Raw genomic sequence first — 27,727 nt, forward strand, 5'->3', positions numbered from 1 at the left:
ATGGTTGTGAGCTGCTGTGTAGGTGCTTGGAACTGAACCCAGGTCTTCTGCAAGAGCAGTAAACATTCTTTCCTGCTGAGCCATCTCTCCAGCCCCATGGGTTAGAACTCTTAACCCCACATTTAACCCTTTGCAAAATATGATTCTTAAGTTTTGAGAGCCGTTTTAGCAGATTATCAAATCTGAGGAAGGGGTTGTGGACCTCTTGTTTTATAGTCAGCCAGTCCAGAGGCCTGAACATTTCACTGGCATCTGGGGTGGGGATAGCCTGTGGGACTGAGTCCTCAATTTGTGGGATCTGAGATCAATTCTGGTATGTAATGTTAAAACTGAATTGAATTATATAGAATTCCCGAGACAGTTCAGAGGAAATTAAAGAATAGCTTAGTGTAGGAAGACCATATACATTTAATGTCACAAGTGTGAAAAGAGAATTGAAGTTTATTTATTTTTTAAACCCAAGATTACAGAGGCAAGGTTGCCCCATGGTGGGTTGTTTGCTAACACAGTCTATATTAGTTAGGAATGGGGAGCGTGGCTGTCAGCAGCTCAGAAGGGGTATGACCAGAGACTTCCTGGGTTCCCTGATTTAGTAAGATTGCTGCGTTCACAGAATTGGGGGAGGCTCTTATTGTCCCTTGTACTCCTGACACCATAATACCCCACAGTGGCCTTGTGACAGCTGGCAGGAACCCATCAGTTCTCACGTGTCCTGCTGTTGCCTCAGATCCAGCAGGTCTAGAAGTGAGCTCATCAGCTCTGCCCTGAGCAGCTTGTCTAGTCCTCCTGGGCGGTGGCAAGGATGCACCTTTGACTCATGCTCTTCTCTCTGTGGGCTCCCAGGGTGCTTCCAAGGTGCTCCCATGGTGCTTCCAGGATCCCTCCGCTTGCTGTTTGCCAAATACAAACTCATCACTGGGTAGATTTTCTAGGGGGTTCCTTTAAGGCCTCTATTGCAGAGACACATATCATGGAGCTGGTCCCAACATGGGATTCATCCTGGTCCCAGCCATGACTCATCAGTGGGGCCTACCTGCCCCCTGAGATATGAGATCTTTCTTAAAAATCTTCACTCCGTTTCCATCTGAGATCGTTTTCTATTTATATGCTGCTATTAAGAGCTGCAAAGTAGTGATTCCCAGGTTCCTCTTATTGAAGTGTCCCGATCCTGCTTATGGGAGCCTGCGGAAGGCTCTGACTCATTGAGTAGCCGATTGCTCCTGTATAATCTCATCAGCCATTTGACCTTAGCCTACTGTGTCTTGCCCTTACATGCCTCTTGTGCCACCCTCGTTACCTGGAAGAACACTCTCCTCCTTACCTTCTGAGAAAGATCCTACTCGTCTGTCCAGACTCAGTGACGCTGCCTACGCTGTCAGTACACCTCACAGTGTGCCATAATGATTTGTTCATACTTCCGTCTTTTCCAGTAGACTGTGTGGCCCGTAGGAGCAGTTATCAATACCTCCCCAGTGCCAACTCCAGCAGAGTTCAGGGGGTGATGGCTGCCTGGATTCATCATTTTCTCACAAGTACTTACTGACAAACTGCCAAGTATCCTGTAAGGCGCCGAGACAACAGGGGTAGAGTTGTTTCTTCTGTTGGGAAGGAGACAGGATGGAAGTGAACGCATTGGTGGAAGAGATACGTAGGAATGGTGTGCTTTAGAGGAACTCTCCTCTAGGGAAGGCCTCTCTGAGAAGGCACTTTGAAGCTACACCAGCCTTGCAGAAAGCTGGGGAGTGAACTCAAGAGCGAGGGGATGGCATGGTCTTAGAGTGGGGAGCAAATGGCAGGCCAGAACTATGGGAAGAACAGGGCCAAGCTTGACTGGCAGCATTGATGTCGTAGACCACGGGAAGGATCACGATCATTTTCCCTTCTAGGAGCAGTGAGATGGTTTCCGGAGGGAAGTCTTTCAAAATTCGTGTCCCTATGGCTGAACAAGCCCTGCTTCTGCTGCCTCCCCTTTCCCTGCTACTTTGTCTGTCCTGACCCAAGCTTGCTTCCATTTTAGACTCCAGTAATGCCACTCTCTGGGGCCAGCCTAGACGGCTTTCCTGCTTCGTGAGGGCTCTGGCCCATGAGTGTGTGACCCCATACTAGGACCCTGAAGTACTAGTCAGGTCTCTGGATCTCCTTTATGCGTGAATGTTCTTATTCCCTTAAGCTATCTGTGCAGTGGTTCTTGGCTTAAGACGGGTTCTCTCCCCTCCACTTAGCCAAGTGTCCTTGCTTTTGAACCCTCTGTGGACCTTGGTGCTGTGGAATACTGCTTTTTCCCCTGTGTGCAGAATGGCCTTATTCCTTTGTTGTGCTCTTCTGCAGGGGAACCAGTTTCTGAGTGTAGCTGGGTTGTTCCTCCCTGGCCCATTGCATTTTACCTTCAAATCTTGTCATGTGAACTGGTCTGGTAAAGGTATATCCAGAGGTATTTCCTCACTTTAAAAGCAAAACAGCAAAACCAGACCTTATTGCATGCATGGAGTGTTCAATATGACTTTACTGACCATCTAATCCCAGCACAAACCTTGTAAGATGCTATTGCCCTCATTTTGCGGTCGATGAAACAAAGGCTCAGTGATCACACAGTAGATCGTATATGGTATTTCTGGACCAGCACACAGAGTAGTTCTTTGTGATCCTAAATTTCTTTACTGTTTCATCTCTCAAGCCACAGCTGTGTGGTGCCTGTTTTCCTCCTGGGGTCCCATGTCACACGGGAAGCAAGTGGAGCCCTTCAGAACCATTGGTTTTGTGCTTTGGCGTGGGAACGATGCCTGGGCCATTCAACGGAGGATGCACATTAGGCACATGCGTAGGTTTTTGCTGAATGAGCAAACAAACAATGACTCCTGTTCCCAGTTTCCAGACATGAGCTCAGTATCTTCTTAGGATGACAAACGCTTTCGTAAGACCTCTCCTGTCATCCAGAGAGGTGAGAAGCAGGACAGTGCAGCCTCAGTGTCTTTCTAAGAGGCAGGTTATCCAGACGTGGAAGCAGTTGCCCTGGGTGGGTGAGATGGGAGTGAGGGGAGGAAGTTATCTTTGTGACCCTTCTAGATGGGCACACAGGTCACTGGAAGAAGGAAAGTGACATTGGAGTATTTTGGCTAGGATCACACATCCAGGAAAGGACTATGATAAGGGATACATGTGGCTCTAAGACAGTAGGGTCTCCCCCAGCGATTGTTAAAGCTTCTGGGGCCTTGACTGTCAGCATGGAGATGTAACAGCTGTGTCTTACAGGAGACTCTTGGTAAGTTGGTATCTTTTTAGTACAAAACGCCGATGCTCAAGATTCATGTTGAAAGAGTGTTCTTCCCAGGAGGGAGAGTGCATGGAGATACTGGAAGCTAACACCCTCTGCTCAGATCTTCCCCGCCCCCATGTTCACCATGTAATTACTATTTGTGTGTGCCACAGCATGTGTGTGTAGATCAGAAGACAACTCCTGTCACTGTCTTCTCCTTCCACCTCTACACAGGTCCTGGGGATGGAACTAAGGTTGTTAGGCTTACACAGAAAGCACTTCCCCTGCTAAACTATCTTGCTGGCTCTGGCCTAGATTAAAAAAAAATATTTTTATTTTATGTGTATGAGTATTTTGCTTGCTTGCTTGCATGCAGAGGGCAGAATAAGGCATCAGATCCTCTGGAACGGGTGTTACAGATAATTGTGAGCTGCCATGTGGGTGTTGGGAATCAAACCCAGGTTCTGTGGGAGATCTGCCAGGACTCTTAACTGTTGAGATATATTTCTGGCCCCTGGCCTGGATTCTTAATGAAGGTGTGTTGTACGTGCAATGAACACAGTATTCCACACTTAGGCATTTGTAGAAAAAGTAGCTTTTTCATTCATTGTAACTGCACTTAGCCCTAAAAAAACCAAACAAACCAAACTTTTAAAGTTGCTGGCTATGTTTATTACCATTATTTTGGTCACGGTGTCATGAGGTTTTTGTATATCTCTAAACACAACAGACAGAATACGTTAAATATATGCAGTTCTTTGTTTATCAATGATACCTCAGGCAAGCTACTGTTTTAAACATTGAAAAAATGTATGCGGATGGATCTAAAGCACTTTCGTGGTCTTGCACATATATTGCATGACTTCTGTAATTTCTCCTTTGTTCTGTATTTGAATTTTCAGGAGCAGCAGGAGGAGACTAAGTGGACAAAAGGAGCCATGACTTCTGACGCTAGTCATGCACTGGAAGCTGCCCTGGAGCAGATGGATGGGATCATTGCAGGTAAGCTCAGGGGTCCCTAGGACTGATGTACCATCCCCCAGATCTCAGATCCTAGTTCATGCCCCCCTCTCTCTCTAATGGAACTCTCTTCTACTGGTAGGATAGTTTAGGAGTCTGTGTTGGCCTTTGTGGGTGCACTAGTGCCGATGCAGAACTCTGTTCCAGTTTTGATTCTGGCTGGGAGGCAGTTTGGGTGCAGTGAGATTGGTTCTGTTGTAAAATTTTCAGAGCACATCATGGCTTATTACTGTGGAACTGAAGCTTGAAATTGAGCTGACTTTGTTCCCTAATCAGCATCTGTTCATTTTCCTAGCTGTCATTCAGTGTGTTGAGACAGCAGGCAGTTTTGATTCACACATGATTATGGCATTCTTTCTCTCCTAGCATTTTTAAATTCACCGTAAGGTTCGGTTTTTAGTATTAGTCAGCAGGGGTTTTCTTTAGAAAGGCTATAGTATAATTATGGATACTCGGGGAAGTCTGCTGTTGGTTTGTTCTGGCTGATTGATTCTTTGACAGGAGTAATGAGGAAGTCGTACTCATTGCAACAAGCCTGTTATCGCAGACCTTACCAGAAGGTCCCAGGTTTCCTTTCTGTCCTATTGGCCACACTTCAGTGCCCCTATTTGCAGAGTATGCTGCCTCAGGCTTCAGACCTGTGCTCCAGCCAGTCCATGGCTGGAGGAGATGGAGAAAAGAGGCACATGGCTGAACAGGGCTCGACTGCAGGAAGCTCTCAGGACATCCGATACTGCCCCTTTCTTGTTGTTTGCTTCTCCCCATTGCAGAAATACATCTGAGTCACAGAGGCTTCTTGGAGTTGGAGCCCGGGGTGAGGGTGGCTGTTGTATCCTACAGCTTCCTCATGTTACAGGCTCCACTGTAACTCAACCGAGCTGTCATCTTGGCGGGCTCTCAATTTCTCCATGAATAGAGGTGTCCTTTAGAGGCTATGACCAGTCTCCTGCTTTTCCAAGTCTCGGGATGTCTTGTTCTAAGTTAGGGTTTGTGATAACTTACTGAGAAGATACCATCAAGAGGTGGATTTCCTAACAGTGCACTTAAGGAGCCTCATCTAGCAGTTCTTGCTTGTACTGAGATAAAAGCCCCAGGGTTAGCTGTGACTGACAGCTCAGTACATTTGATCCCCTGGCAGGATTCATGGATGGTTGTAAGGGGTGGGTGAGAGATGGTTACTATTTCCACACTGTATTGCCTTTGTTTCTTTGTCAAAGACTATTGACCGCAATTATGGAGGTCTATTTTTGAGGCTTCTGTTTGGTTCTTTACTAGTGTCGGCAGTGTATTGATTACTGTAGCTCTACAGTAAGCCTCAGAGTCGGCTTTTATTGTGTTAGTATTACAACTTTGTTAGTTACCATTGTGTTTGCCAGCCTGAGTCTTGAGCCAGTGTTTCTTCCCTCACCCATTTCTCTCCTTCAGAATCAATTTATCCAAACACAGAGGAGAACTTGTTGAATCATCACATTGCTTTGGAGCTAGGGAAGCAGCTGAATAGCAGAGTACTTGTCTGGATTCAATCCCTACCTCTGCTCAAAATGGCAAGAACTGAGGTCTTGACAGGAGTGACTTTTTGAGGGATGAAGAAGCTGCTTCCTACAGAAAGTAATCTTGTGTGGGGTAAACATGAGGACCAAAGTCCAATCCCCAGAACCATATAAAATAGCCAGATGTGTTGGTCCTGGCTTATGAGTTTCAGCATTGAGGAAGCAGAGCTAGGAGGACCCTGGGGCCTCACTAGCCAGTCACTCTAGCCTAATAGGTTAGTTGCAAGCCAAGTCGAGGTCCTGTTTCAAAACATCAGGTAGACAGCATTGGAGGACACATGCACACTTAAAAAAGAAATATGAACAGGTCATAAGGGAATCCTCCTGTATTAGATAAAGCCAGGTGAGGCCGTTTGATCAGGGGACATTTTATTAGAAATCTGAGGAGATCTGTAGAGCAGCTTTCCAAGAAAGGACACAGAAAATGTCATGGGCTGGGGAGAGTCAGTATATATGCCAGGGGAAGAAAAGGGGACACAGCCTCAGATGCAGAAGAGACATATCATATTATGGAATGGCTGGTGTTGGGAGAACTTCAGAGATTATCCTGAAGGCGTGGGAGAGAATCAGAGATTTATGGGAAGAGTGACTTCAGCTCCATTCTCGGGCTTACTTGGATGCTCTGTGGGTGAGACAATCTGTAAGGAGGCAAAAAGAAAAGCAGAGACCTGTCAGGGCTATATGTCAATCTTAGAGACTCTAGGCAAGTCCATGGTTGAATGTGCCTAATGTATATAACAGAAACCATACTACCTGGGTGGGCAAAAACAGGGCTTCCATAGTGAGAAGCAGGCTCTGACCTTTGAGGAACTGACTCAACATGGTAAAGATGTTCTGCCCCTCTTTTAATTTATCAGAAGCTTACATTTTAGGCAGATATGATGGCGTACACCTGTAATTCCAGCATTTGAGGCAGGAGGATCACTCCAAGTTTCAGGCCAGTCTGGGCTACATAGTAAGTCTCTGTCTCGGCAAATAGCATTTATTTTATAGTACTTACTATGTGACAAGAACTGGTATAAGCAGTGTATGTGGTAATATCCTACCTCAGGAGGAGCTGTTCTTAGTCACATTATATATAAGGAAACTGATGCTCCTATCTTCACGAAGACTATTTGTAGACCTAGGATCAAAACCAAGTAGTCTGTAGAGTTATTGCTCCCTATGCTCCTGCCCAGAAAATCTTAGGTTTTTCTTCCTACAAAATTCTCACAACTGTTCCAGATGGAAACCCTGAAAGTCTGTCCAGATACACCCTTCCAAGGTGGAGGGCTATGGAATAGGATAAAGAAAGAGGGCTCTCTGTTCTGAAAAGAGAAGAAACCAGTTTCTCCTGTTTTTTCCCAGGTTATACTGTACTAAGTCATACCCTTTCCCCTCCACCTGCCCCAGATTCTTCCCTGCAGATCCTGAAACCATGCAAGGCCTTGGATCTAGTAATAATGTCAACAACAGGACTGTTCCAGATGTGCTGTGTGGGAAATCAGGAGGCAGGAGGAAGCAAGCACACTATGTACTGAGCCATCTCTCCTGCCTTATTTATGCCTTTATAGCTCATTTATATTGCTCTTTTTATTGTACCCGAATGCCAGTTTCAGGAGGACAAAGGCTGTACCACGGCATCTCTCCATTAGTCTATAACACACAGTAGCTGTTTGGTAAACAGCTGTATGTTCATATTTTATTTGTTTTTGTGACTAATTTATCCTTTCATTGCTTAGGAGGCATATACTGGTTTCTGCATGTCTTCTCTCTGGCATCATTCTGAATGTCCCTTTCATTTTCTTGACTTGAACCTCTGGATGAGTTTATTTTTCAAGACTATCACTCACTATTTTTGAAGACTTTGTAGTCACTAAATCCTGAGAGCAGTTTCTTGGTTGTAATTAGCTGACACCAGCATGTGACACGTTCGGCATTGAGTGTTTTACTGTCTGGAGGGCTTGCACCTCTGTGATATTTAATTATCGAAATGTGTACTCAAGATTGGTAAATACCATCCACATCGTTAAGAAGGTTGGAACTTTTTGGGCTGAAGAGCTTAGAACTTTTGTAATTACTAATATGGAGCTAAGCTTCTGTGTTGTAAGGAGGAGCGGTGGGCTGTCTCCCGCCGCCTGGCTAGCTTAACCCCTGAAATAACCACATGGAAATTGTATTAATTAAATCACTGCCTGGCCATTAGCTCTAGCCTCTTATTAGCTAATTCTTACATCTTGATTCAACCCATTTCTAATAATCTGTATGTCACCACATGATTGTGGCTTACCTGCAAGAGTCTAACCTACGTCTGTCTTGGGCAGGAGAAGCATGGCATCTGCCACACTGCTTTCTTCCTCCTAGCATCCAGTTCTCTCTTCCATGCCTATCTAAATTCTGCCCTATCAAAAGGCCAAGGCAGCTTCTTTATTCAACCAATGAAATCAGCACAAATACAGAAGGGCCTCCTACACCACTTTTGAGCTTTGAATTCCACTTCAGCCAGTTCCTTCCTCTGTGGTGTCCTTGACAATTGTTTAACCCTTCTGCAGCTCAGTTTCTGTGTAAATGGAATAGTGGTGTCAGTGTTAGCTATGTTTTTGTTGTGAGGATTAAATTAATAATGATCAGGTACTTAGTGCCTGGTACTTGGTCAGCACTTGGCTGATCTGCAGTTATCACTGCTTTATTGATGTTAGTATTAATGTTACTTTCACCATCAAAAGGTCCAGTGCTGTTCAGTTAATAGGGATAATACTGACAGTTATCATTGTCATACACGATGAGGAGTGTAGGACTGCCCTACTGGACAAGTTTGTCCTGATGGCAAGTAGGCCTGGCCCCACAGAGCCTCGGCGATGGTGTAGTGATCAATGGCAGTGGGGGGGGGGAGTTGCAAGATAAAAATTGTTTTTTGTAAATGCAAAAAGAACTGCACTTAAGCATAATGCAGAACTGTTAACCTTCTAAGCTTGAGTTCTTGAAATCTGCATGGGTATGCTGTAGGTATGAAGATATTAAAATCCTGGATGTTCATGAACGTGAAAGGAGGTGACTGTCAAGACCCTTGGAGCGGTGTCAATAATGATTTGTTTCTAATACAAAGACCATTGTTGCAGCTTGCAGTCGGATGTTAAGCTCCCATCTAATCTTCCTTCTCATTAGTCCCTATGACTCCCTCTGCAGATAACACCATAATTGAATTGTGCTGTTGGCAGTGGAAATGCAGCCATGTGCTGTCTAATTACATCCCTGTGGATGGCACGAAGCAGCCGACATGGGTGCTAAGTTACAATAGGGCTTTACTGTGTAGACACACAGGTTCACTGACTCTTCTGTCAGCCCCTTTTGGCATAGGGCCAGAGCCCCATGATCAGGACACAGAGGGCCACTTATTCTTCATTGATTTGGCAGAAGGTCAACTCATGTGGTTATCTCTGAGCTGTGCTTATTGATAAGGGACAAAGACTGTTTTAGGACGGCTAAGTAGGTGGTTACCCATCTTCTGGGCCTTCTGCCAGCCCTGATTAGTGTCTGGCTTTGGATGAAGGAATAAAACAAAGATTTCATGGGGGTGGAAAAGTTCAGGTCAAGGCTGTGATAGTTCCTTTGGCCCTCAAGTATCAGCCGTGGGGGTCGTGGCTGAGGCTGTGGCTGTCGTCCCAGGACTCATTAGCTGGTCTTGTCTGCTCCTTGGAGATACATCAGCACAGCCTCTGCTCCTCGGAGGAGCACAGCCAATCATCAGTAACAGCACACCACCCCTACTGCCTGTTTTCCAGATTTATGTTGAGAACCCTGTAATAGCATATATCTAAGGCTAGTATGCAGGAAGCTGAGGCAGGAGGATTGTGAGTTTTAGGCCACAGGGAGATACTGTCTCTAAGTAAAATAAATATATACATACATGCATACATACCTCCAAAGTTTTACAAATCATTTTTGTGTGTGTTTGTGTGCATGTGTGCACATGGCATGCTTGCATTTGGAGATGAGAAGGCGACTGTGGAAGCCGGTTCTCTCTTTCCACAGTATGGGTTCTGAGTATTGAACTCCACTCTTTAGTTTTGGTGGCAAGCACCTTTCCTATTTTTGTTACACCATCCCACCTCCTTTTTAAGGGAGAGGTGGAGTGGTTAGAGGTGCTTAGGACTGAATTGTCAGCGGTTGCCTTGGTGTAAAGATGTCAGATCACGCATTGTGGCATCTGCTTTTTGGCAGCCAGCAGTGTAGTTTTCCCAGCTGGCAGAGCCCACTTTCCACTCTGCAGTGTCTCACATTCTGTTGCTGAGAGAGTTTGGGTAAGTCAGGGATTGTTCTTTAAACATTGCTGTGGTTGGAGGTATAGGATAGACCTGCCTGGCGCTTTGGGCCTATGGTTTCCTTTTGGAAGTGTGGTTGTAGTAGTTTGTTGTTGTTATTGCTGGTTATGGATGCTTAAGTTAAGTTTCTTAGCTTTTAGCAATGTAGAGTTTTCTAGGAGTGTGTCCTTTTGACCAAAGTCTTAACTTTTGCTAGCAGATAATGGTCATTATATTTTGTCCATCACATTTGCTTTTATCTGTGTTTGTGTGCGTAGGCATGTCGGCATGCATGCTGGTACCGATGCGCACACGTGTACAAGTGTATGTACATGTGTCCGTGAAAGTGTAGGTCAGAGGTTAATCTTGGGTCTTTTTGTGTATTTGGGTATGGTGTGTGTGTGTATGCATATGTATGTGGGTTCACATTTATATAGAGAACAGAGTATGACATTGTCTTCTGTTGCTCTCCTGGTTAATTTGTGAGGCGCTAAGCCTGGAGCTCCAGTTGACTGGACTAGCAGGGTAGCAAGCTTATAGGTTCCAAATCCTGGGATTGTAGGAGTGACCACCGTGCCTGGCTCTTTATGTGTGGACTGAGCATCCAAACTCAGGTCCTCATTCTTGCATGACCAGCATTTTACCAGCTGTGCCACATCCTTAGCCCTCACCTTGTTTTTTGAGATGGCAAGACTCAGGGGCCAGCAAGCCCCAGGGATTCTCCTGTCTCTGACTCCCTGTGTTGTGAACACACGTGCATGCTTCCACACATGGCTTTTATGTGTGTGGAGGCTCGGATTCAGGTCCTCATGCTTGGGCAGCAAGTGCTTTACTGACTGAGCGGTCTTTCTAGGCTCTGTTTTTATTCTAGATACCATCTGTGCATTTATATTTGGATCAGTCTTGCCAGAGGTAATCTTTTTGTTACTACTCTGAACTAGCTACTTTTGGTTTTATTAATCAGTTGCCATATAATGTCTGTGCTTAGTTGTGTATGTTATTCTGTGAATAGTTACGTATGCACATAGTTATATCTCTGCACTATGTGCTATATTTTTCTATCAATTTTTTGATAGCTATTCATTTTCGTACTTTCTTAGATGTATCTTCTCTTTCAGAATCTCACTTTCAAACAGAAACAATCCTATGTATTTTAAGTTGATTTCTCCTTGCATTTGGTTGCAGTGGCTTGCAGCACTTCCTCAGTGAAGTTTACAGATGCTCTCAGGTGGATGCCCCACTCTCCACTGCCACCAGTCCACTGCCACCGGTCACTAACGTTCCATGTGCTCTCATGGGCACACATGGTTTTTTAGTTGTTTTCCAGTTACGTTAGCTTGTGAGTATGGTTATCTGCATTTTCTCTGTTCTTGGTGATTATTGTTTGTCTTCTGGACCTCAGCAATGCTTGAGAACTCCTAGATGGTGGGATTTTTAGTTATCTGTTTCTGTGTGGTGCTAGGGATTGAAGCCAGGTCATGCACTCTGCAACTGAGCATTGCCTCAGCCCGTAGATGAGGGGCTTTGGCCTCTTAAGTTATGGATATTTTGCCTAAGAACTGAATTATTTGTGTGTTCTTATTCTGGTTCGAAACCCAAGTTTTAAGACTGGTTTTAAAATTGGCTGAGGTTATAAATAACCTTGTGCATCCTGGCTTTATACAGAGGTCTTCCGCTTTTCTCATTCTTGCTCAGCCCAAAACATGTGTCCACTTCTCTCAAGTGGGCCACTAAGGCTTGTTCCCGAGGAGGCTGAAATGATGGCTCAGCAGTATTCACTGCCCTCACAGTGGACCTGACTTTAGTTCCCATCACCCATGGCACACTAACAGCGTCCTAGGGATCTCCTGCCCCCTTCTGGCCTCTGAAGGCACTGCATTTGCATGCATAAAGCCTAACCTATGTACATATAAAAATTACAAATAAAAATCGTAAAACAAAATAGCTCAGGCTATAGCCCACGGAGGATTTGGCAGTGACTTATAGGACAGACACTGACCTAGTTGCTTTTACCACAGAGGTTCTGAGCTCCAAAGGCTCCCTTCAGTGCCTCTGCTTTGAGAGGGGTGTGTATGTGTGCATGTGCCTTTGTATCTGTGTTTGTTTTTCTCTGTGTAGCTTGCTTTGTATGTCTGCCCAATGGCTGTCAGAGTTCTATGGCGTTCTTTACTCATGGTCCCTTTCTCTTCCTTTAGACCAACGGATGGCTAATCACAATTCTCCAAGCATCTCCTTGTTTCCCTCAATTGCACCTGTAAAGTCTGGGTCCGTGTGACGTGACACATTGATTGGAGCCAGGAACTAGAATGTAGACACAGGCTTGGGTGGGGTGAACTGTTCATATGAAAATGTTAGCTCTGCTGAATTACAGACTTGAGAAGCTGGCTTGATCCGAGGCTATGATTAGGGTCGTAAACAGACCACACTCCATCTCAAAAACACAGCAAATAAACTTAGTCTCAGGCAGCAGACGTCACTCTGCAGAGGGTCTCAGAAAGATTTCCTCAGGGAAGGAGCCAACATTCAGGAGATGGGTAACTGTGGAGAGAAATACTAAATTCCCTTAACTCTTTAGTTAGAGAACTATTCTTTGTGTGTGTTTGGGGTGGGGGGATCAACTGAAAGAAGGAAGCGGAGAGACCATCAATGTGGCAGTAGGGAAATCTTTCTTACTCTCCTGTGGAAGCATGTAAAAAGGAAGTACGTTTTAGTTCATTTTATTCTACTGTAGCAGAACATTTGAGACTGGGCAGTTTATAATGTAAAGAAATGTCTCACCATTCTAAACACAAGCAGAAAATTCCAGTATCAAGTATATAACATCTGATAAGGGCTGGTGTCATCCCGTGGTAGAAGACAGAAGAACATAGCCTGAGAGAGAATAGAAATGGGGGCAGAGCTCCCGCTTTTATTAGAGACCTACACCCAACATAGCTGGCCCATTTCCGTGAAAGTCATCAATCCATTCTTGAAGGCGGAGCCCTCCCACATTTGATTGCCCCTTTCTGGTTTTCCCTTCCTTCCCTCCTTCCCTTTATCATTTCATTTTCTCTTTCCTTTGCTTTTCCTTTTTTCGTTTTCTTTCCCTTTTCCCTTTTTTCTTCCTTTAAGGTTCCCTTCCTCTCTGTTACCCCTTCCCCTTTCTTCTTTTTTTCCTTCCTCTTTACCTTTTTTTTGGAGACAAGGCCTCAGTTTCCCAGGCTAACCTCCAGTTTATGATTCTCTTGCCGCAGCTTCCTAAGTATTGGATTCCAGGTGTGTGACACCACATCTGGCTTCTAGTTAGCTTCCCAGGATCCCACATTTCAGTGTTATTGTGTTATGATTAGGTTTACATGTTTGTTTATTTTGTAGATAGTAACACCTGTAGCCCAGGTTGGCCTTGAACTCTCAGTGTAGCTAAGGACCCTTTTACCTCTACACCTGGAGTCCTGGGATTACAGGCATGTGCTACCAGAATTAGTGCTGGGGATCAAATCTAGGGCTTGGTAGCACTTTACCACCTGAACCATATGCAGTCCTAGGATGAGCTTTGGGGAAACCTTCAAACCATATAAGCTCTCTGTGAGTTCTTGGTTTTCTGCTGGGACCTCCCTTATGGCTTAGTATATCTGGTCCCTTTTGGGAAAGTGTTCTGTATGTGTGTAATTTAATAAAATGTTCTCCAGTGAGGAGAGACATTGGTCTTCACACACTTTTTCAAACTCTGGTCTGTCATCAATTTATGTCTGGTGTGTCTGCTTGGTTATCGTTTCCCAAGAGAGATGGGCTTGATTCTCATCTTTGTACATTATGTGATTTGTTTTTCATAATTTTTACGTAGGATTTATGTATCTGAGCTTACCAAGTGAGATGGCCTGTAATTTTCTTTGGTGGTAATCACGATGTCTGAGGTACATAGTTCTGGGGTGCGTGAGGAGGCACAGGTCACCATTTTCCCTAAAACCTGTCCGGGTACTCTGTCCTTACAAAGTGAGTTTCCTCTTTTCTATACTAAACAGTCCATTAGGCTGTTCTGAAATGTTTGGTAGAATTAACTGTGAAAGCATTTGGCTTAATCTTTTTCTCTCAAGACCAGGATAGTAATACAGTTTTTTTTAATAGGATTATTGATGTTTTTTGGTTTGCTATAGGATTTTTGGTTTGTTACAGAGTTAATGATAATTTTTTTTTATTGTGGCTGTTTTTAGAAGTTGGATCAAAGTACCTGTTCTGATGTATGGTACACACAGTTATGCCCCCTACACCCAAAAATGCATGTGTTTACATATATACATGTGTGAAACTACCATAGCATCCATTACTGTATAAAGGTATTATACACTAAAAAATGTCATCATTAAACACTATTAACAAAATTCTATAATTCATTTTGTCTTATCCTCAATAAGTAGTTGAACATTAAACTAAATAAATTAAATAAAATTACTATATCTATATTAAGTTTGGGCTTTGGTTCTTAAAATAAAAGTACCCAGATAGCCTCTCTAGTCATTAGAAACCAATATTGGTTGTGTATTAGATAGAGCAATAAGGCAACTAAAAGATATCAAGGGGATACAAATTGGAAGGGAAGAAGTCAAGGTATTGCAATTTGCAGATGATATGATAGTATACATAAGTGGCTCTTAAAATTCTACCATGGAACTCCTATAACTGATAAACACCATTAGCAAAGTAGTTGGATGCCAAAAAACAAACAAAAAACCCCAAAACTAAAACAAACAAACAAACAAAAAATCAGTAGTCCTCCTATATACAAATGATAAGTGGGCTGAGAAAGAAATTAGGAAAGCAACACTCTTCACCATAGTGAAAAATAACATAAAATATCTTGGGGTAACTAATCAAGCAAATGAAAGACCTGTATGGCAAGAACTTCAAATCTTTGAAAAAAGAAACTGAAAAATAAAGCAGAAGACCGAAAGATCTCCTATTCTCATGGATTGGCAGGATTAACAAAGTAATAGGGGCTGTTTCACCAATAGCAATCTACAGATTCAATGCAAGTCCCATCAAAATTCCAACACAGTTGTTTACAAACCTTGAAAGAACAATATTCAACTTGATATGGAAAAATGAACAAAACCCCAGGATAGCTAAAACAACCCCGTACAGTACTTCAGAGGCATCACCATTCCTGATTCCAAGCTGTACTACAGAGCAATAGTAATAAAAACCACGTGGTATTAGAAAAAAAATAGAAACATTGATCAGTAGAACCAAATAAAAGACTCAGACATAAATCCACATACCTATGAACATGTGATTTTTGATAAAGAAGCCAGAAATATACAATGGAAAAAAGAAAGCATCTTCCACAAATGGTGCTGGCCTAACTGGATGCCACAAATGTTGAGGAATGCAAATAGATACCTGAGAGAAGAGAAAGTGGTAAGTAGCATTGAAAGCATTGGCACAGACTTCTTGTACAGGATACCAGCAGTGTAGACACTAAGATCAACAATTAATAAGTGGGACCTCATGAAACTTAAAAGCTTCTTTAAGGCAAAGGACGCGGTCAGAAGGACAAAATGGCAGCCTACAGAATGAGCAAAGTTCTTCACCAACCTCATTTGTGACACAAAACTGGTTTCCAAAATATGTAAAGAACTCACAAAACTAGACATCAACAAACCAAATAATCGAATTAAAAATGGGGTACACATCTAAACAGAGAATTCTCAACAGAGGAATCTCAAATGACTGAGAAGCACGTAAGGAAATGATCAACATTCCTAGCCATCAGGAAATGCAAATCAAAATGACTCTGAGATTCCATCTTACACCTGTCAGAATGGCTAAGATCAAAAACACAAGTGACAGCTCATGCTGGTGAGAATGTGGAGCAAGGGAGGACACCCTCCATTGTGCAAACTTGTACAGGCTTTTTGGAAATCAATACCAGTTTCTCTGAAAGTTGGGAATTGACTTACTTCAAGATCCAGCTATTCCATTCCTGAGCATATACCCAAAAGATGCTTTACCATACAACTATGTTCATAGCAGTTTTATTTGTAATAGTCAGAAACTGGAAACAACCTATATGTCCGTCAACCAAAGAATGAATGAAGAAAATGTGGTCCATTTACACAATGGAGTATTACTCAGCTGTTATAAACAATATCATCATGAAATTTGCAGGCAAATGGATAGAACTAGAAGAGATAATCCTGAGTGAAGCCTCCCAAACCCAGAAAGATAAACACAGTATGTACTCACTTATAGGTGAGTATTAGTCATAAAGTAAACTATAACCATGCTAAATCATCAGATCAAGAAGCAATGAGGACTCGAAGGGGGACATACTAATCCCTTACTGTGTAGAGGAATAGAATAGGCATTACAAGTAGATGGAAGAGAGGGGTCTGGATGGGGGGGTGGAATTGAAAACAGGAGAAATCAGGTGTGGGAGGATAGGAGGAGAGAGTACCGGGAAAGACAACTAAAGTCAGGGGCAATGGAAACTCCCAGGAGTCTATGAGGATGACCCTAGTTAAGACTCTTAGCAGTGAGGGAGAGAGGGGATTCAGAGCCTGAAACGGCCATCCCCTGTAACCAAGCAAGATTTCCAGTGAAGGGACTGCAACTCCAGCCTGGCCTCAAGCCTCTACCCTACAATCTGTCCTATCTCAAGGTATGCTGTTGTAAAGGTGGTGCAGAAATTATGGGAGTGGCCAATGAGTGATTGGTCCAGCTTGAGACCCACACGTGAGAGCAAACCCACTCCTGACACTGCCCTGAGGACCAGGACCCAGGGTCCGGACAGCTCAGTGACCTAGAATAATGCCTAACATGAGCAAAAGCAATGAAATTATTCCTAATGATATTCTGCTATACTCATAGGTCTTTGTCTAGCCCATTGTCAACATAGAGGCTTCACCCAGAAACTGATGGGAACAGATGCAGAGACCCAGAGTCAAACATTAGGTAGACTTGGGGAATCCTGCAGAAGATGGGTAGGAAGGATTGTAGGAACCTGAGGGGTCAAGGACACCTTGACAACTAACAGAAACAACTAACCTGGGCTCATAGTGGCTCACAGAGGCTGAACCGCTAACCAGAGAGCCTACATGGGACTCACCTAACCTCTCTGCACATATGTTACAGTTGTGTAGCTGGGTCTTCTTGTGAGACTCCTAACAGTGGGTGCAGGGGCTGTCTCTGACTCTGTTACCTGCTTTCAGGACCCTTTCCTCCTACTGGGTTGCCTGTCCAGCCTCAGTAGGAGAGAAAGTACTTATTTCTGGCTGGCTGATGTGCATGGGAGACCTGACTTTTTCTGAAGAGAATTGAGGAGGGAAACTGTGATTGGGCTGGAAAAAATTAATAAAAGTAGAATGTTTAACACAACGCTTTTATGGGATTAAAAAATTCTATACTTCTTTGTTGTCTTATCCTCAACAAGTATTTGAACATTAAATAAAATTACTTTATCTAAATTAAGTTTTTGTTTTCTTTCTTAGAGTAAGAATTCTAAGGTAGCCTCTATAGTCATCAGAAACAGGCATTGGTTGAGTGACCTTTCAAATGCAATAGTTTCTACTTTGGCTTTATTTTAGAATGCTGGTTACCTTTTCATTATCCTAGATCACATCTGAGACCAATTAAATTCATTTCTCTCAAGTGGGACCTATGGCAAAACTCTCCCTAAGAATTCTGTAAGCCTCAAAGTTACAACCTTTGTACTGATTTATATTTCCTAAACAGTACTTTGTTGTTTAAGATAATGGAATACTGTGTTCCCAGAGAGAGGAACTTGTTTTTAGAACTTGGATATAAGTTGAATCACCTTTTTCTGAGAAATAATTTAGGAGGGAATCCCTTGCCATATACACAAGCATATTCAGTGTTAATCTCTTGCCTTATTCTCTGGACCCCAGGATTAAGGCACACATTCTCTTATTTGCTGTATGTGGTTTTTGATTTTGATTTGTGTTTGTAATTTTGTGTAGGAGCTGATCATCTGCAGGGACAATGTGTGTCATGGGGAGGTGAGCCCTCTAGGACACTGTGCCTTTGGCAGTGTTTAGCAACACTCTGACCATTGTGTGTGCTGCGTACTGGCTTCTGCTTGAAGATTCTTAGGAAAGAATGCCTAGTAGGCATTTGTTCTGCACTTGTGGTATGCAGAGACCTCTAGTTTGCATTTCTCACAGTGTGTGGGTACGCATGGCTCTACAGACATGCCTGGGGCTCCACATTTCTCTGCCATGGGTGAATTTTCTCAGAACCCCTGAATGAAACAGATAGTATGTATGGCTACTTCCCCTACAGACTCAGCTTAGCTGCTCTCTCCCCTCACGGGGGGCCCCAGCTCCTTCCTCTGTCTGGGTCTTTGCTCAGAGCTGCTCTAGAGTCAGTTTGAACTTGTTTGACCTTCCAGTGTTTTTTTTTCCCTCCCCCTCAGTCCCCAAGGTTTAAATTTTCTTTCAAGCATGGCTCCGAGTTGGGGAGCTGTTTCAGCTTTTCTGTCTCTGTTTGTTGTGGGTGAGGGGGACTCCTGGTGGTTTGTATCTGCCCACTTGCCTGGAGATTCCCTTAGGCTTTTCAAGCTTCCATGCTTCCAACAGATCATGTGACCCAGCCACAGGTCTCTGAGATTGCTTGAAAATATATCAGTTCTTCATTTGTACAATTCCCGAGTGAAAAAAAAAAGGTCATCGGGGCTCAGGGAGAGAATGTGTCTGTATCCACTCACATCAAAACTGTTTAAAGAAGGGCTGGAGGGCTGAGGAGATGGCTTAGTGTGCAAATGCTTGGTGGGTAATTATGAAGACTTGAGGTCCGATCTCCAGCACCTGTGTAAAAGCCAGGTGTGATGCATGCACCTGTAGCTGCAGTGCTGGATAGGGGGTGGGGGTGGGTAGCTGGATGCCAGAGCTCACTGGCCAGTCAGGCTGAAGTGGTGAGCGCAAAAAGTGATGTGAAGTGCAATAGATGAACATACGTCATATGTCGACATGAGCACACCTGCATACATGTACACATACACACATACACTGCCCCCCCAATCTCTTGTGCTGGCATTGCATAATATCCAGTATGGATTTACCGTGTTTAAACCTGTCTAAATGCCAGGTTGCAATCTCTCACCTCTGAAAGTCATTGCCAACATTTAAAAAACATTCTATCTTTGTATATATGTTTAAACATCTATATATAGTAATTATAGTTTCTTTAGAATTTTTTTTATTATCTCTTATGTTTTACCATGTTTTGCCTGTATGTACCTCTGTGTACCGTATGCATGCTGTGCCCATGGAGGTCAGAAGAGGGCATCAGATTCCCTGGGACTGGAGTTATAGATGGTTGTGGGGTGGGTTGAGTGTTGGGGATTGAACCAGGTCCACTGGGAGAGCAGCCAGTACTTTTAATACTGAGCCATCCTTTCACCCATTTAATTATATATTTTACAAATTTGTATGTGGCCTCATATTTCTGGTTCTTTGGACAGTCATTTCATATATATATATATATGTCTGTATGAATTATGCTTTTGAATATTCTGGAATTAATTTAAACATTCACCTAGTTGATGGTATTTACCCCCATGTTTCCAGAATTAGCACGCTATTGAGATCATTATTGTATGTTTATCTTTAAAGAACATCTGGCTGTATTTCCTCAGGTGGGATTTGTAAAATTAGAATTGCTAGTTTAAAAGTATGAACATTTTTACAGTATCTTGCCAAACTGCTTACGCAAAGAATTGGGCCAATTTTTTACGTCTCTGCACAGGCTCTGAGTATTCTCGGTGTGTGCTTGTCAACATTGATCATTGCATTTTCAACTTCGATCATTTTAGCAGATAGTGAACAACTGAACTCCCCTTTTTAAATGTTCCATGAACTATTTAGAAAGTATTTTATTTCTATATTTTAATTTTCTATTTGCATTTTTGTAGATGTCGCAGAGTTAGCTGTGTAAAGCCCCATGGCTGTTTTGTGTGTGAGAAGTGAATTAGGACTTCTTCTTAAAAACTGATTCATATGGTGTCTCTGTATGAAGGATCTATTAATGTTTTATTATAATCATTATAAGTAGTGTTTTCAGACTTGTTTTTATGTAGCAGAAGTTAATTATATAGTAAGTGTACAGTGTTTTGTTATATTGTGCTCAGTCACTCTTGTGCCTATCAGATCTTAATCTAACCCAATTTTCATCTACTCCTTTATACTATTATACTTTAATATTTATATACAATACTCATCTCTCTAAGGTTTATTTTTGTGTGGTATTAAATACACAGCAGCTGCATTATCATGTGAAGTTAGCAAAACACCTCTGTGTTTTCCGTCTCTTTCAGCTCAGCTCAGTGTATACTTCACCTGTATGAAACACTCTGCAGTTAGACTGTGTGGCACGCAGAAGGCTCCCTGCATAAAAGCACTTGCCCTGCAAGCCCAGTGTCCTGAGCTCAATTCCTGGAACCCACAGTGGAAGGAGAAAACCAGCACACCAAAATTATCCTGACCGCTATACTCCTACCACGTGGCATGTGTGCCCATGCGAGCATGCGTGTGCGTACACACACACACAGGCACACAGGCACACAGGCACACAGGCACACACACACACACACACACAATTTAAAAACAGGAAAAGGTTATGCATTCAGAGTGCAGAGGAATGATTGCTGAGCAATTGTGTGGAGATTGGAGGGCTTGCTGAGTTTCTAGTCGTTTTCTTCCCTGAGGCTTGGCTTGCGCAATTCCCAATCAGCTCTAAATTGGATATGTAGGAGCCAGATAGTGCTGAGCACACACCAAAGCATGGGTACTTGTACTGCTTCCTAGCTCCCCAGAGCCTGACTTGTTTGTGAATTGTGACCTGCGATTCCCTCTGTCATACATTTTCAGAAGGCAAACTGGCAATCAAATTCTGTGGTAATTGTTTCCTTCTGTGTGGATTTTTCCTTCCCAAACTGCTTGGCAAGGACATGGTGGCTTCTAAAAGTGTAAAGGGGACCAGGAGTTAGATGCCAGACCCATAGTGGCCCACCAGCTTCCATTTTCCAGGGTAGTCCTAACTTTAGGTAGCTTACCCTATTGACCTTTACAATCCAAATGCTCTAAAAAGAATTCATACTTTAAACTACATTTTACAAAGTATTTCTTACAGCTGAAAATCCAGAATTCCTTTGTGAGACTCTGTGAGGTCAGTTGGACTTTTCTGTAGTTGAATGATAGGGTGTAGAAAGACACAAACAGCCCTCCCTATTTTAGACATACTAAATTAGAAGGAACGGACCCAGCATCCCAGATCTCTGAGGAAATCCAGGCACTGATTTCTGTCTCTTTAGCTATCTACTTGAGTATGTGTGCAGACATTTGAGTACATTGCATTTCAGTGTCTAGTGGGTGCTGTGAACTCAGCTATGCCTGGTGTAGACTCTGTACTCAGCATCCATGCAATCTGTCACGGGGAAATGGGCTATGGCTATGTATCGGAACTAGTAAAGTTTTAATACAGCAGTGTCCCGATTAGAGCATCTAGAAAGATTCTGCTTTGCTATACTCCATCACCAGAATGAGTATAGTAATCCTTGCCCATAACTGTGCTCAACTAACCCAACTAATTCCAATCAACTCTACCGTTTGTTTCTTTATAATTTCATAGTCGTGTGGTATATGTCATCTGGAATGGCTTCATTCACAAGTCTGCTACCATATCGAGATGGCTGCTGGCAGTTGGGGCTGTCTTTTCTGCAGGGCAGGTGACCTTTGTTAGAAGGTGATTGGCATTGGAGAGGAAGAGCAGGAGCTGCCAATCCTCTTAAGCCCCAGACCCAGCATCAGCACAGTCACTTCCATAGTGTTCTAGTAATAGCAGTGACCAGGCCATGGCAGGGAGAGGAATGCCCATAGGTGACTGGGAGGAGCTTGGAGTGGCCATCTGTGCAGTCAACACTGACTTAAAATCAGTATGTTTATAAATGGTGAAGAATTGGGTCTCAATTATTTTGGGCACTGGTGAGGGTTGACTGTGCTTTATCAGGTATCTTCATGTGCAAGCTTTGTATGTCAGGCTTATTGGGCTGTACCCGCATGATGGGTCTCTCTTCTACCATCCCAGCTGAGAGTAAAGATGCTGCTGCTGTGTTTCCATGGGGAAGCAGGAGTAATCCTCCAGCCCTTCTCCTCCACTCCTCACTGTCTTTGCTCTTGATAAGTTCACAGACTGTGACATCCACTCTTCTTACAAAGTCTCTTCCTCTTTTTTGTTTCAGGCACTAAAACAGTCACAGATATTAGTGATGGCAACTGTGAGCCTGGGCTATCTCCTCCATCCTCCTGCATGAACTCCATATCAGTGCTCCATCTCATTGAGGACCTGAGACTGGCGCTGGAGATGTTGGCCCTTCCTCAGGAGAGAGAAGCCCTGCTGAGCCAGATCCCTGGCCCAACGGCTGCCTACATAAAGGAATGGTTTGAGGACAGCTTGGTAAGTTGGGTATGTGGCCAGATAAAGGAATTGTGGGACATAACTAAGTAGCAATGGAATGTATCCAGCTGCTTTCCTAGGGAGATGGGCAGGTCATCCTGTGGAGAATTCATAATATCTAGGAGTAGGTAAGCTAAGGTGCTAGCTCATTGAAGTCAACTGGGATGTAGCCATTGGAAAGAGCTGAGGCACCGTCTTTTAATGCTAGAGCCCTGCAGAGCTGATCAGAATTGGAAAACGTGTGTAAGGCTGAGCGGTAAAGGTTGATTGTGGAAGTTGAGACCTTCTTATCCATAAATCAGGTCATTTTTGGTTACCCAGCCTCCATCCCAGATGTCCTAGCCTCCTTTCTGTTCTCAAGGGATCTGTCAGTGCCTCTCACCCCATGCCTTCCTCAACACTGAGCAGTTCCTCATTATCATCATTATTTGTGTTGTTCAATATTCTCAACTGTCTCAAGCTGTCTGCCTGGTACCTGTGTCATGTATCTGTAGTAGGCAGCATAATGGTCTCCCAAAGATGCCTTTGCAACAATGGCCAGAACCTGTGAATATGTTTATGACCTTAAATGTGAAGGGGAAGTAAGAACAGTTTCAAATAAAGTAATCTTAAAAATAGAGAGTCCATCTTGGGCTGTTCAGGTAGTCCCAGTGTAATCATAGGAGTTTTTATAAATACATTTCTATTGTTCTCTGAATTCTTTTATGTCTCCAAGGTCTGATTTTTGCTGGCTCCCTTTCTGCTTTGTCTAGAACCTTCCATCACATAGCCAGGAGAGTGATTGGCAGTTCTTTCTGAATAGGAGTCTTGTCTCTCCATAGTTCAGCAGTTTGTCTTTCTTCTTCACTGTGCAGTTTACACTGAACAGAAGTGCCCCTTGGTCATCTTATGTGTCTGTACTGTCATTTATGTGACAGTCTTTCTAATATTGACTTTTAAATTATTTTAAGTCTTTCACCATATGAGAAAGCATTGCTGAGTAACTAAACTTTTCTGCCTCTAGAATTTTCTAGCAATATAATTGCAGAGATCAACTAGGGTCATCATTTAAAATATAGACTATCTAGTGAAATTTGATTTTAAATAAGCAATGAATAGCGATGATTGGGTATGCCCTGAGCAGTTGGCTAAACCTGGCAACCATAATCCAAGAATGTTAATAATTTTAAGCCTTTGACACATTTTTCCAAATATCTTTTCAGAAGAATTTTGTTGTCTTTATTTTCTCTGGCCAAGTTTAAAAAGAATCTATTCCATGTTATCCTGAGATGAGAAATAATCACCAAGTTTAAAATATGGCTTTAGCAGTTACACAAGGGAAAATGTTTTACTGCTGTTTTTGTACATTTCTTTCTTTAGTGAGAAGGCTAAACTTCTTATTAGGTTATTAGTATTTTCTACAGTTTCTAAGCTTTTAATCTCATACCCTGTATGAAAAAAATCTACATATACATGATCACATGAATTATTTAACTAATGTCTAAGTAAGGTGTCAGATGTATAATTAGAAAGAATAAGCTTGAAAGGAGTTCTAAATTTTCTTCCCACGCAACCTTGCTATCTCCTTAACCCCTTGGGTGGGGTTGTTCTGCCCTATGTTCCTATCTTGAGTTCATTTTCTGTAGGTGTGTTTGTGTTACCTTATTTTATTTTTTTTTTGGACATATATTTTCTTAAATGTCATGCTTTTCAAACCATAGGATTTTAGAAGATTTTAGTTGACTTTCTCATTCGTAACTGTTTGGGTCTCTTCTCTTCCTCGTAGCCCTACAAAGGCCTGACATAACCTCACTTCAAGTAACCAGGCATCCCTTTCCCCTCCAGGAGGTTCATGGTTTGACTTTTATGTGACAGTTCACTCTAATGCATTAGTTTTTAATGTGTGGCATGAAAAAAGTTGATCTAACTTTTAAAATATTTTGGGGAAATACATTAAAAGTAGTTTTTTCAGAATGCAGCTGATGTGTTCCTTGGAGAAATAGCTTGTGTTTTCAGATTCGCACAGTTTTTAGGGGCTGATCATTTGCAGTGATTGCGGAATCCACTGTTTAAGGCAGATTTCCCTAAAAGCTATTGTGTTCATAAATCTTCTAGAGTAATTATGCCCATTAGCCACATATGAATGGTGTACTTTTCAGGGGTCAGAAGTTCACATAAACATTCCCAGAAACTAAAGCTGCATGTTAAGGATTTGATTCTGAGCAGAAATGACCTGTCTGTTTTCAGATCTGACTGACCTAAAGTCAGTTTACACTCTGGCGCTGCACACATTCCAAACTCAGTCTTCCTTGCACAGCCCCCAAATTCAGAGCAGTGGGCAGTTCCCCAAGAGCTTTAGATTGCTCTTTCTGCTGGAAAACTTGACATACAAATTTTGGTCTCACAAATATTGGTCTATTTGGCTAGGAGCTTGTGAAAAACATTAGCTTTAGATCAGGCACTAAACTATCTTAAAGGGATTCATTAAAGTTTAAAAAGTATTGCTTTAATCACTGAGACCCTTTTTTGTTTAGACAGGGTCTATGTAACCCTCGCTGGCCTGGAACTTGTGATATAGGCCATACTGGCCTTGAACTCATAGAAGTATGCCTGCTCTGCCTCTTGAAAACTGGGACTAAATGTGTGTGCCATCACACCCAGGTTGTGTGTGTGTGTGTGTGTATGGTGTGTTTAAGATGCTTAGGTAGGTTAGAATGGGAGTTGGAATGAGAGAGGTAGTTTGAGGGACAAGGCAAGACTGACCTGTGCCTCCTGCTCAACACAGGCTGCACATCGTGTGTGTTAGCACCATTTTCTCCTGCAGACAGACTGGCTCTGTCACATACCTCAGAGCTCCTGTTTTGTTGGAACATTAGCCTGATATGGTTGAGCTCTGTCTGATAACATCACTATCTTTTGTACCTTCTCCAACAAAGCAGTGTCAACAGTAGGGTTTAGAGCACTAGAAAAGTGTAGAGAGGCTAGGCATACCCATTGGAAATCATTGGCCAAAAATGACTTCAAAAGCTCTGGCTCCTCCCATCTTCTGCCCCACCATCCCTCAAGGCTCGATTTTCCTTTTGTGTATCCTCCATCCATGGCTGATGGAGCTCAAGCACCATATGTTCACATAGACACAGCTATACAACTCTGTTCAGAGTTGATCAGTTTCTTCTGGACAATATGTCTATTATTTATTTTTGATTAAGGGAAGAGATGTTTCTGAATCTCTCCAGCAAACTTCCCATTGGTCCAGTGGCCAACATGCTACTGAAGCATCAGGGGAAGCTGAGTAAGAATAATAGGGCATTCGACCAAGAGCAAATTGGGTAGTTCTCATCAAGAAATCCAAAGGTTTAAATGGTGTTACATTTTGGATTTCAGGGTTTTTGAAATTTTATTTGACTTTTCTTGATTAGGGATGCTTAGCCAGTAAATTCTGTGTAAATAATAATAAAATCCCCCTTTAAAAAAGCAAAATCACAAACAACTAAATACTGCCAGTCCCAAGCATTTCAGACAAGAGAAATTCACCCTCCATTGACTTCAGTTTGTTATAATAAGTAGTCCAAGGTGAGCTGAGGCCTGGCTTGCAGGGATGGATGCTGTCAGAAAGGAAAAGAGTGAAGGAAAGAATGGCCCCTAGACACACATACCAAAATGTCTGTGGCAAGTAACACGCACATACACGCATGTTTACTCTTCTAATTAACCAACAAGTCTTTTCTGTCTTTCCTTTTTATATTTTATTTTTGACACAGGTTCTTATGATAGGTGTGTACCACTACACCTAGTTTTAGGTGATGCTGGGTATTGAACCCAGGACCTGGTACATACTGACAAGCACTTCACCAACTGAGCTATATCCCCAGCACCTTCCTCCATTAAAACTACCAAACAGAACCTCAAATCCCCAAAGAATCTCGCTGACCTGCTAATTAAATTTGGGGCTATGTCCTCTAGGGACATAAAAATACTAAGTGCCAATGAAATAGAATTGTAAAAGTTAAAGCAGTTCTATCTCTTTGTGAGTGATTGTAGGCATGTGTATGTGTGAGAGTGTGTGTGTGCTGTAGCATGTACGTGGAGGTCAGGGAGCAACCTTGAGTGCTGGTCTTCACCGTCTGTCTTGTTCATAGGATAAGATCTTTCTTGGTTAAACCTTCACTGGCTGGATACCCCAGGATTCTCTCCCATGAGCTAACAAGGGGTTCTCCTTTTTCTTCTGCCTCCCCATCTCTCCTTAGATGTGCTGTGATTACAGATGCACACTGCATCTGGCCTTTCCATGGTTTCTGGGAGTCTGAACTCAGGTCATGAGGTTTGCACCAAAAGTGCTTTTACTCCACAAGCCACGTCCTGGTCCAAATGTTAAACGTCAACAGAGCTGTAGATTAGCTATTGTTGTGTCAAATGACCCTTGCTAAGAATCTGTGAACTCTGGCCAGAGAGGAAGGGCTGTGGTTCCTACTGCTGTTCTTCGGGGTTGTTAGCTCTCTGGATACCATAGGACCCCTAAGTTAAAGGGACCTACCTGCTAGAGTGCAGAGTTGGGAGTGAGGGAATGACTGCTGGTTAAGAGGACAAATTGACTGGAACTAGGCCTGCCCTGCCTTTATGTCTTAGATGAGAGCTCATTCCTGCTCCTGCTGTATCAGAATGGACAGCTGGGTGTGTTTGAGTGTAGGGCTTGTCCTCTTCGGCTGGGTTTTGGCCAGAGCCGAGACCCAGCTGTAGCAACATGGCCCGTGGAAACCTTGCTGGCCAGACAATGCCAGGATTACCTCCAAGAGCAACAGATCTGTCCCAGATTAATCAGAGCCGAGCTGTAAGTTTCTAGAGCTCTGTCCTAGACCCTTGGCGATGAGTGGGTTGGGATGTGGGCTCCAGGCCTGGAAGGGCATGCGTAGAGCTCTCTGACTGGGGTTTGTCTCTGGGGTCTCAGTGAAACAAGGAGCAAGAGCTTTGGATTTCCTTGGAGTCCATATCCGAATTCTGGAACTACTTGTAGAAGGCTGATTTACAAGGAATTTCTTGGAGTCCCAGGCATGCTGAGGTCACCTGCAGAAAGGATTCAGGGAGATGCTTCCATCCATCCTGTAGGCAACAGAAATGTTACCTTCAGGAGACAGGACTGTAGTCCTTTATGTTTGATAGACAGTGGTGAAGCTGGGATCAGTGCTCACGGAAGATGCAGC

At 43.1% G+C, this 27,727-nt stretch overlaps 1 protein-coding gene across 1 annotated transcript in view; it reads left to right on the plus strand.

Annotated features, from left to right (window-relative positions):
- The window catches only part of Ppfibp2 (PPFIB scaffold protein 2), a 177,364-nt gene that overhangs the window by 60,615 nt on the left and 89,022 nt on the right, over nucleotides 1-27,727 (plus strand). Inside the window, 2 exon segments of the mRNA XM_075971819.1 lie at nucleotides 4,156-4,255; nucleotides 22,336-22,550. Of these exon segments, the coding sequence (XP_075827934.1) occupies nucleotides 4,156-4,255; nucleotides 22,336-22,550 (315 nt within the window).

The sequence above is a fragment of the Microtus pennsylvanicus genome, chromosome 5 (genome assembly GCF_037038515.1).
Source record: "Microtus pennsylvanicus isolate mMicPen1 chromosome 5, mMicPen1.hap1, whole genome shotgun sequence".
Lineage (NCBI taxonomy): Eukaryota > Metazoa > Chordata > Mammalia > Rodentia > Cricetidae > Microtus > Microtus pennsylvanicus.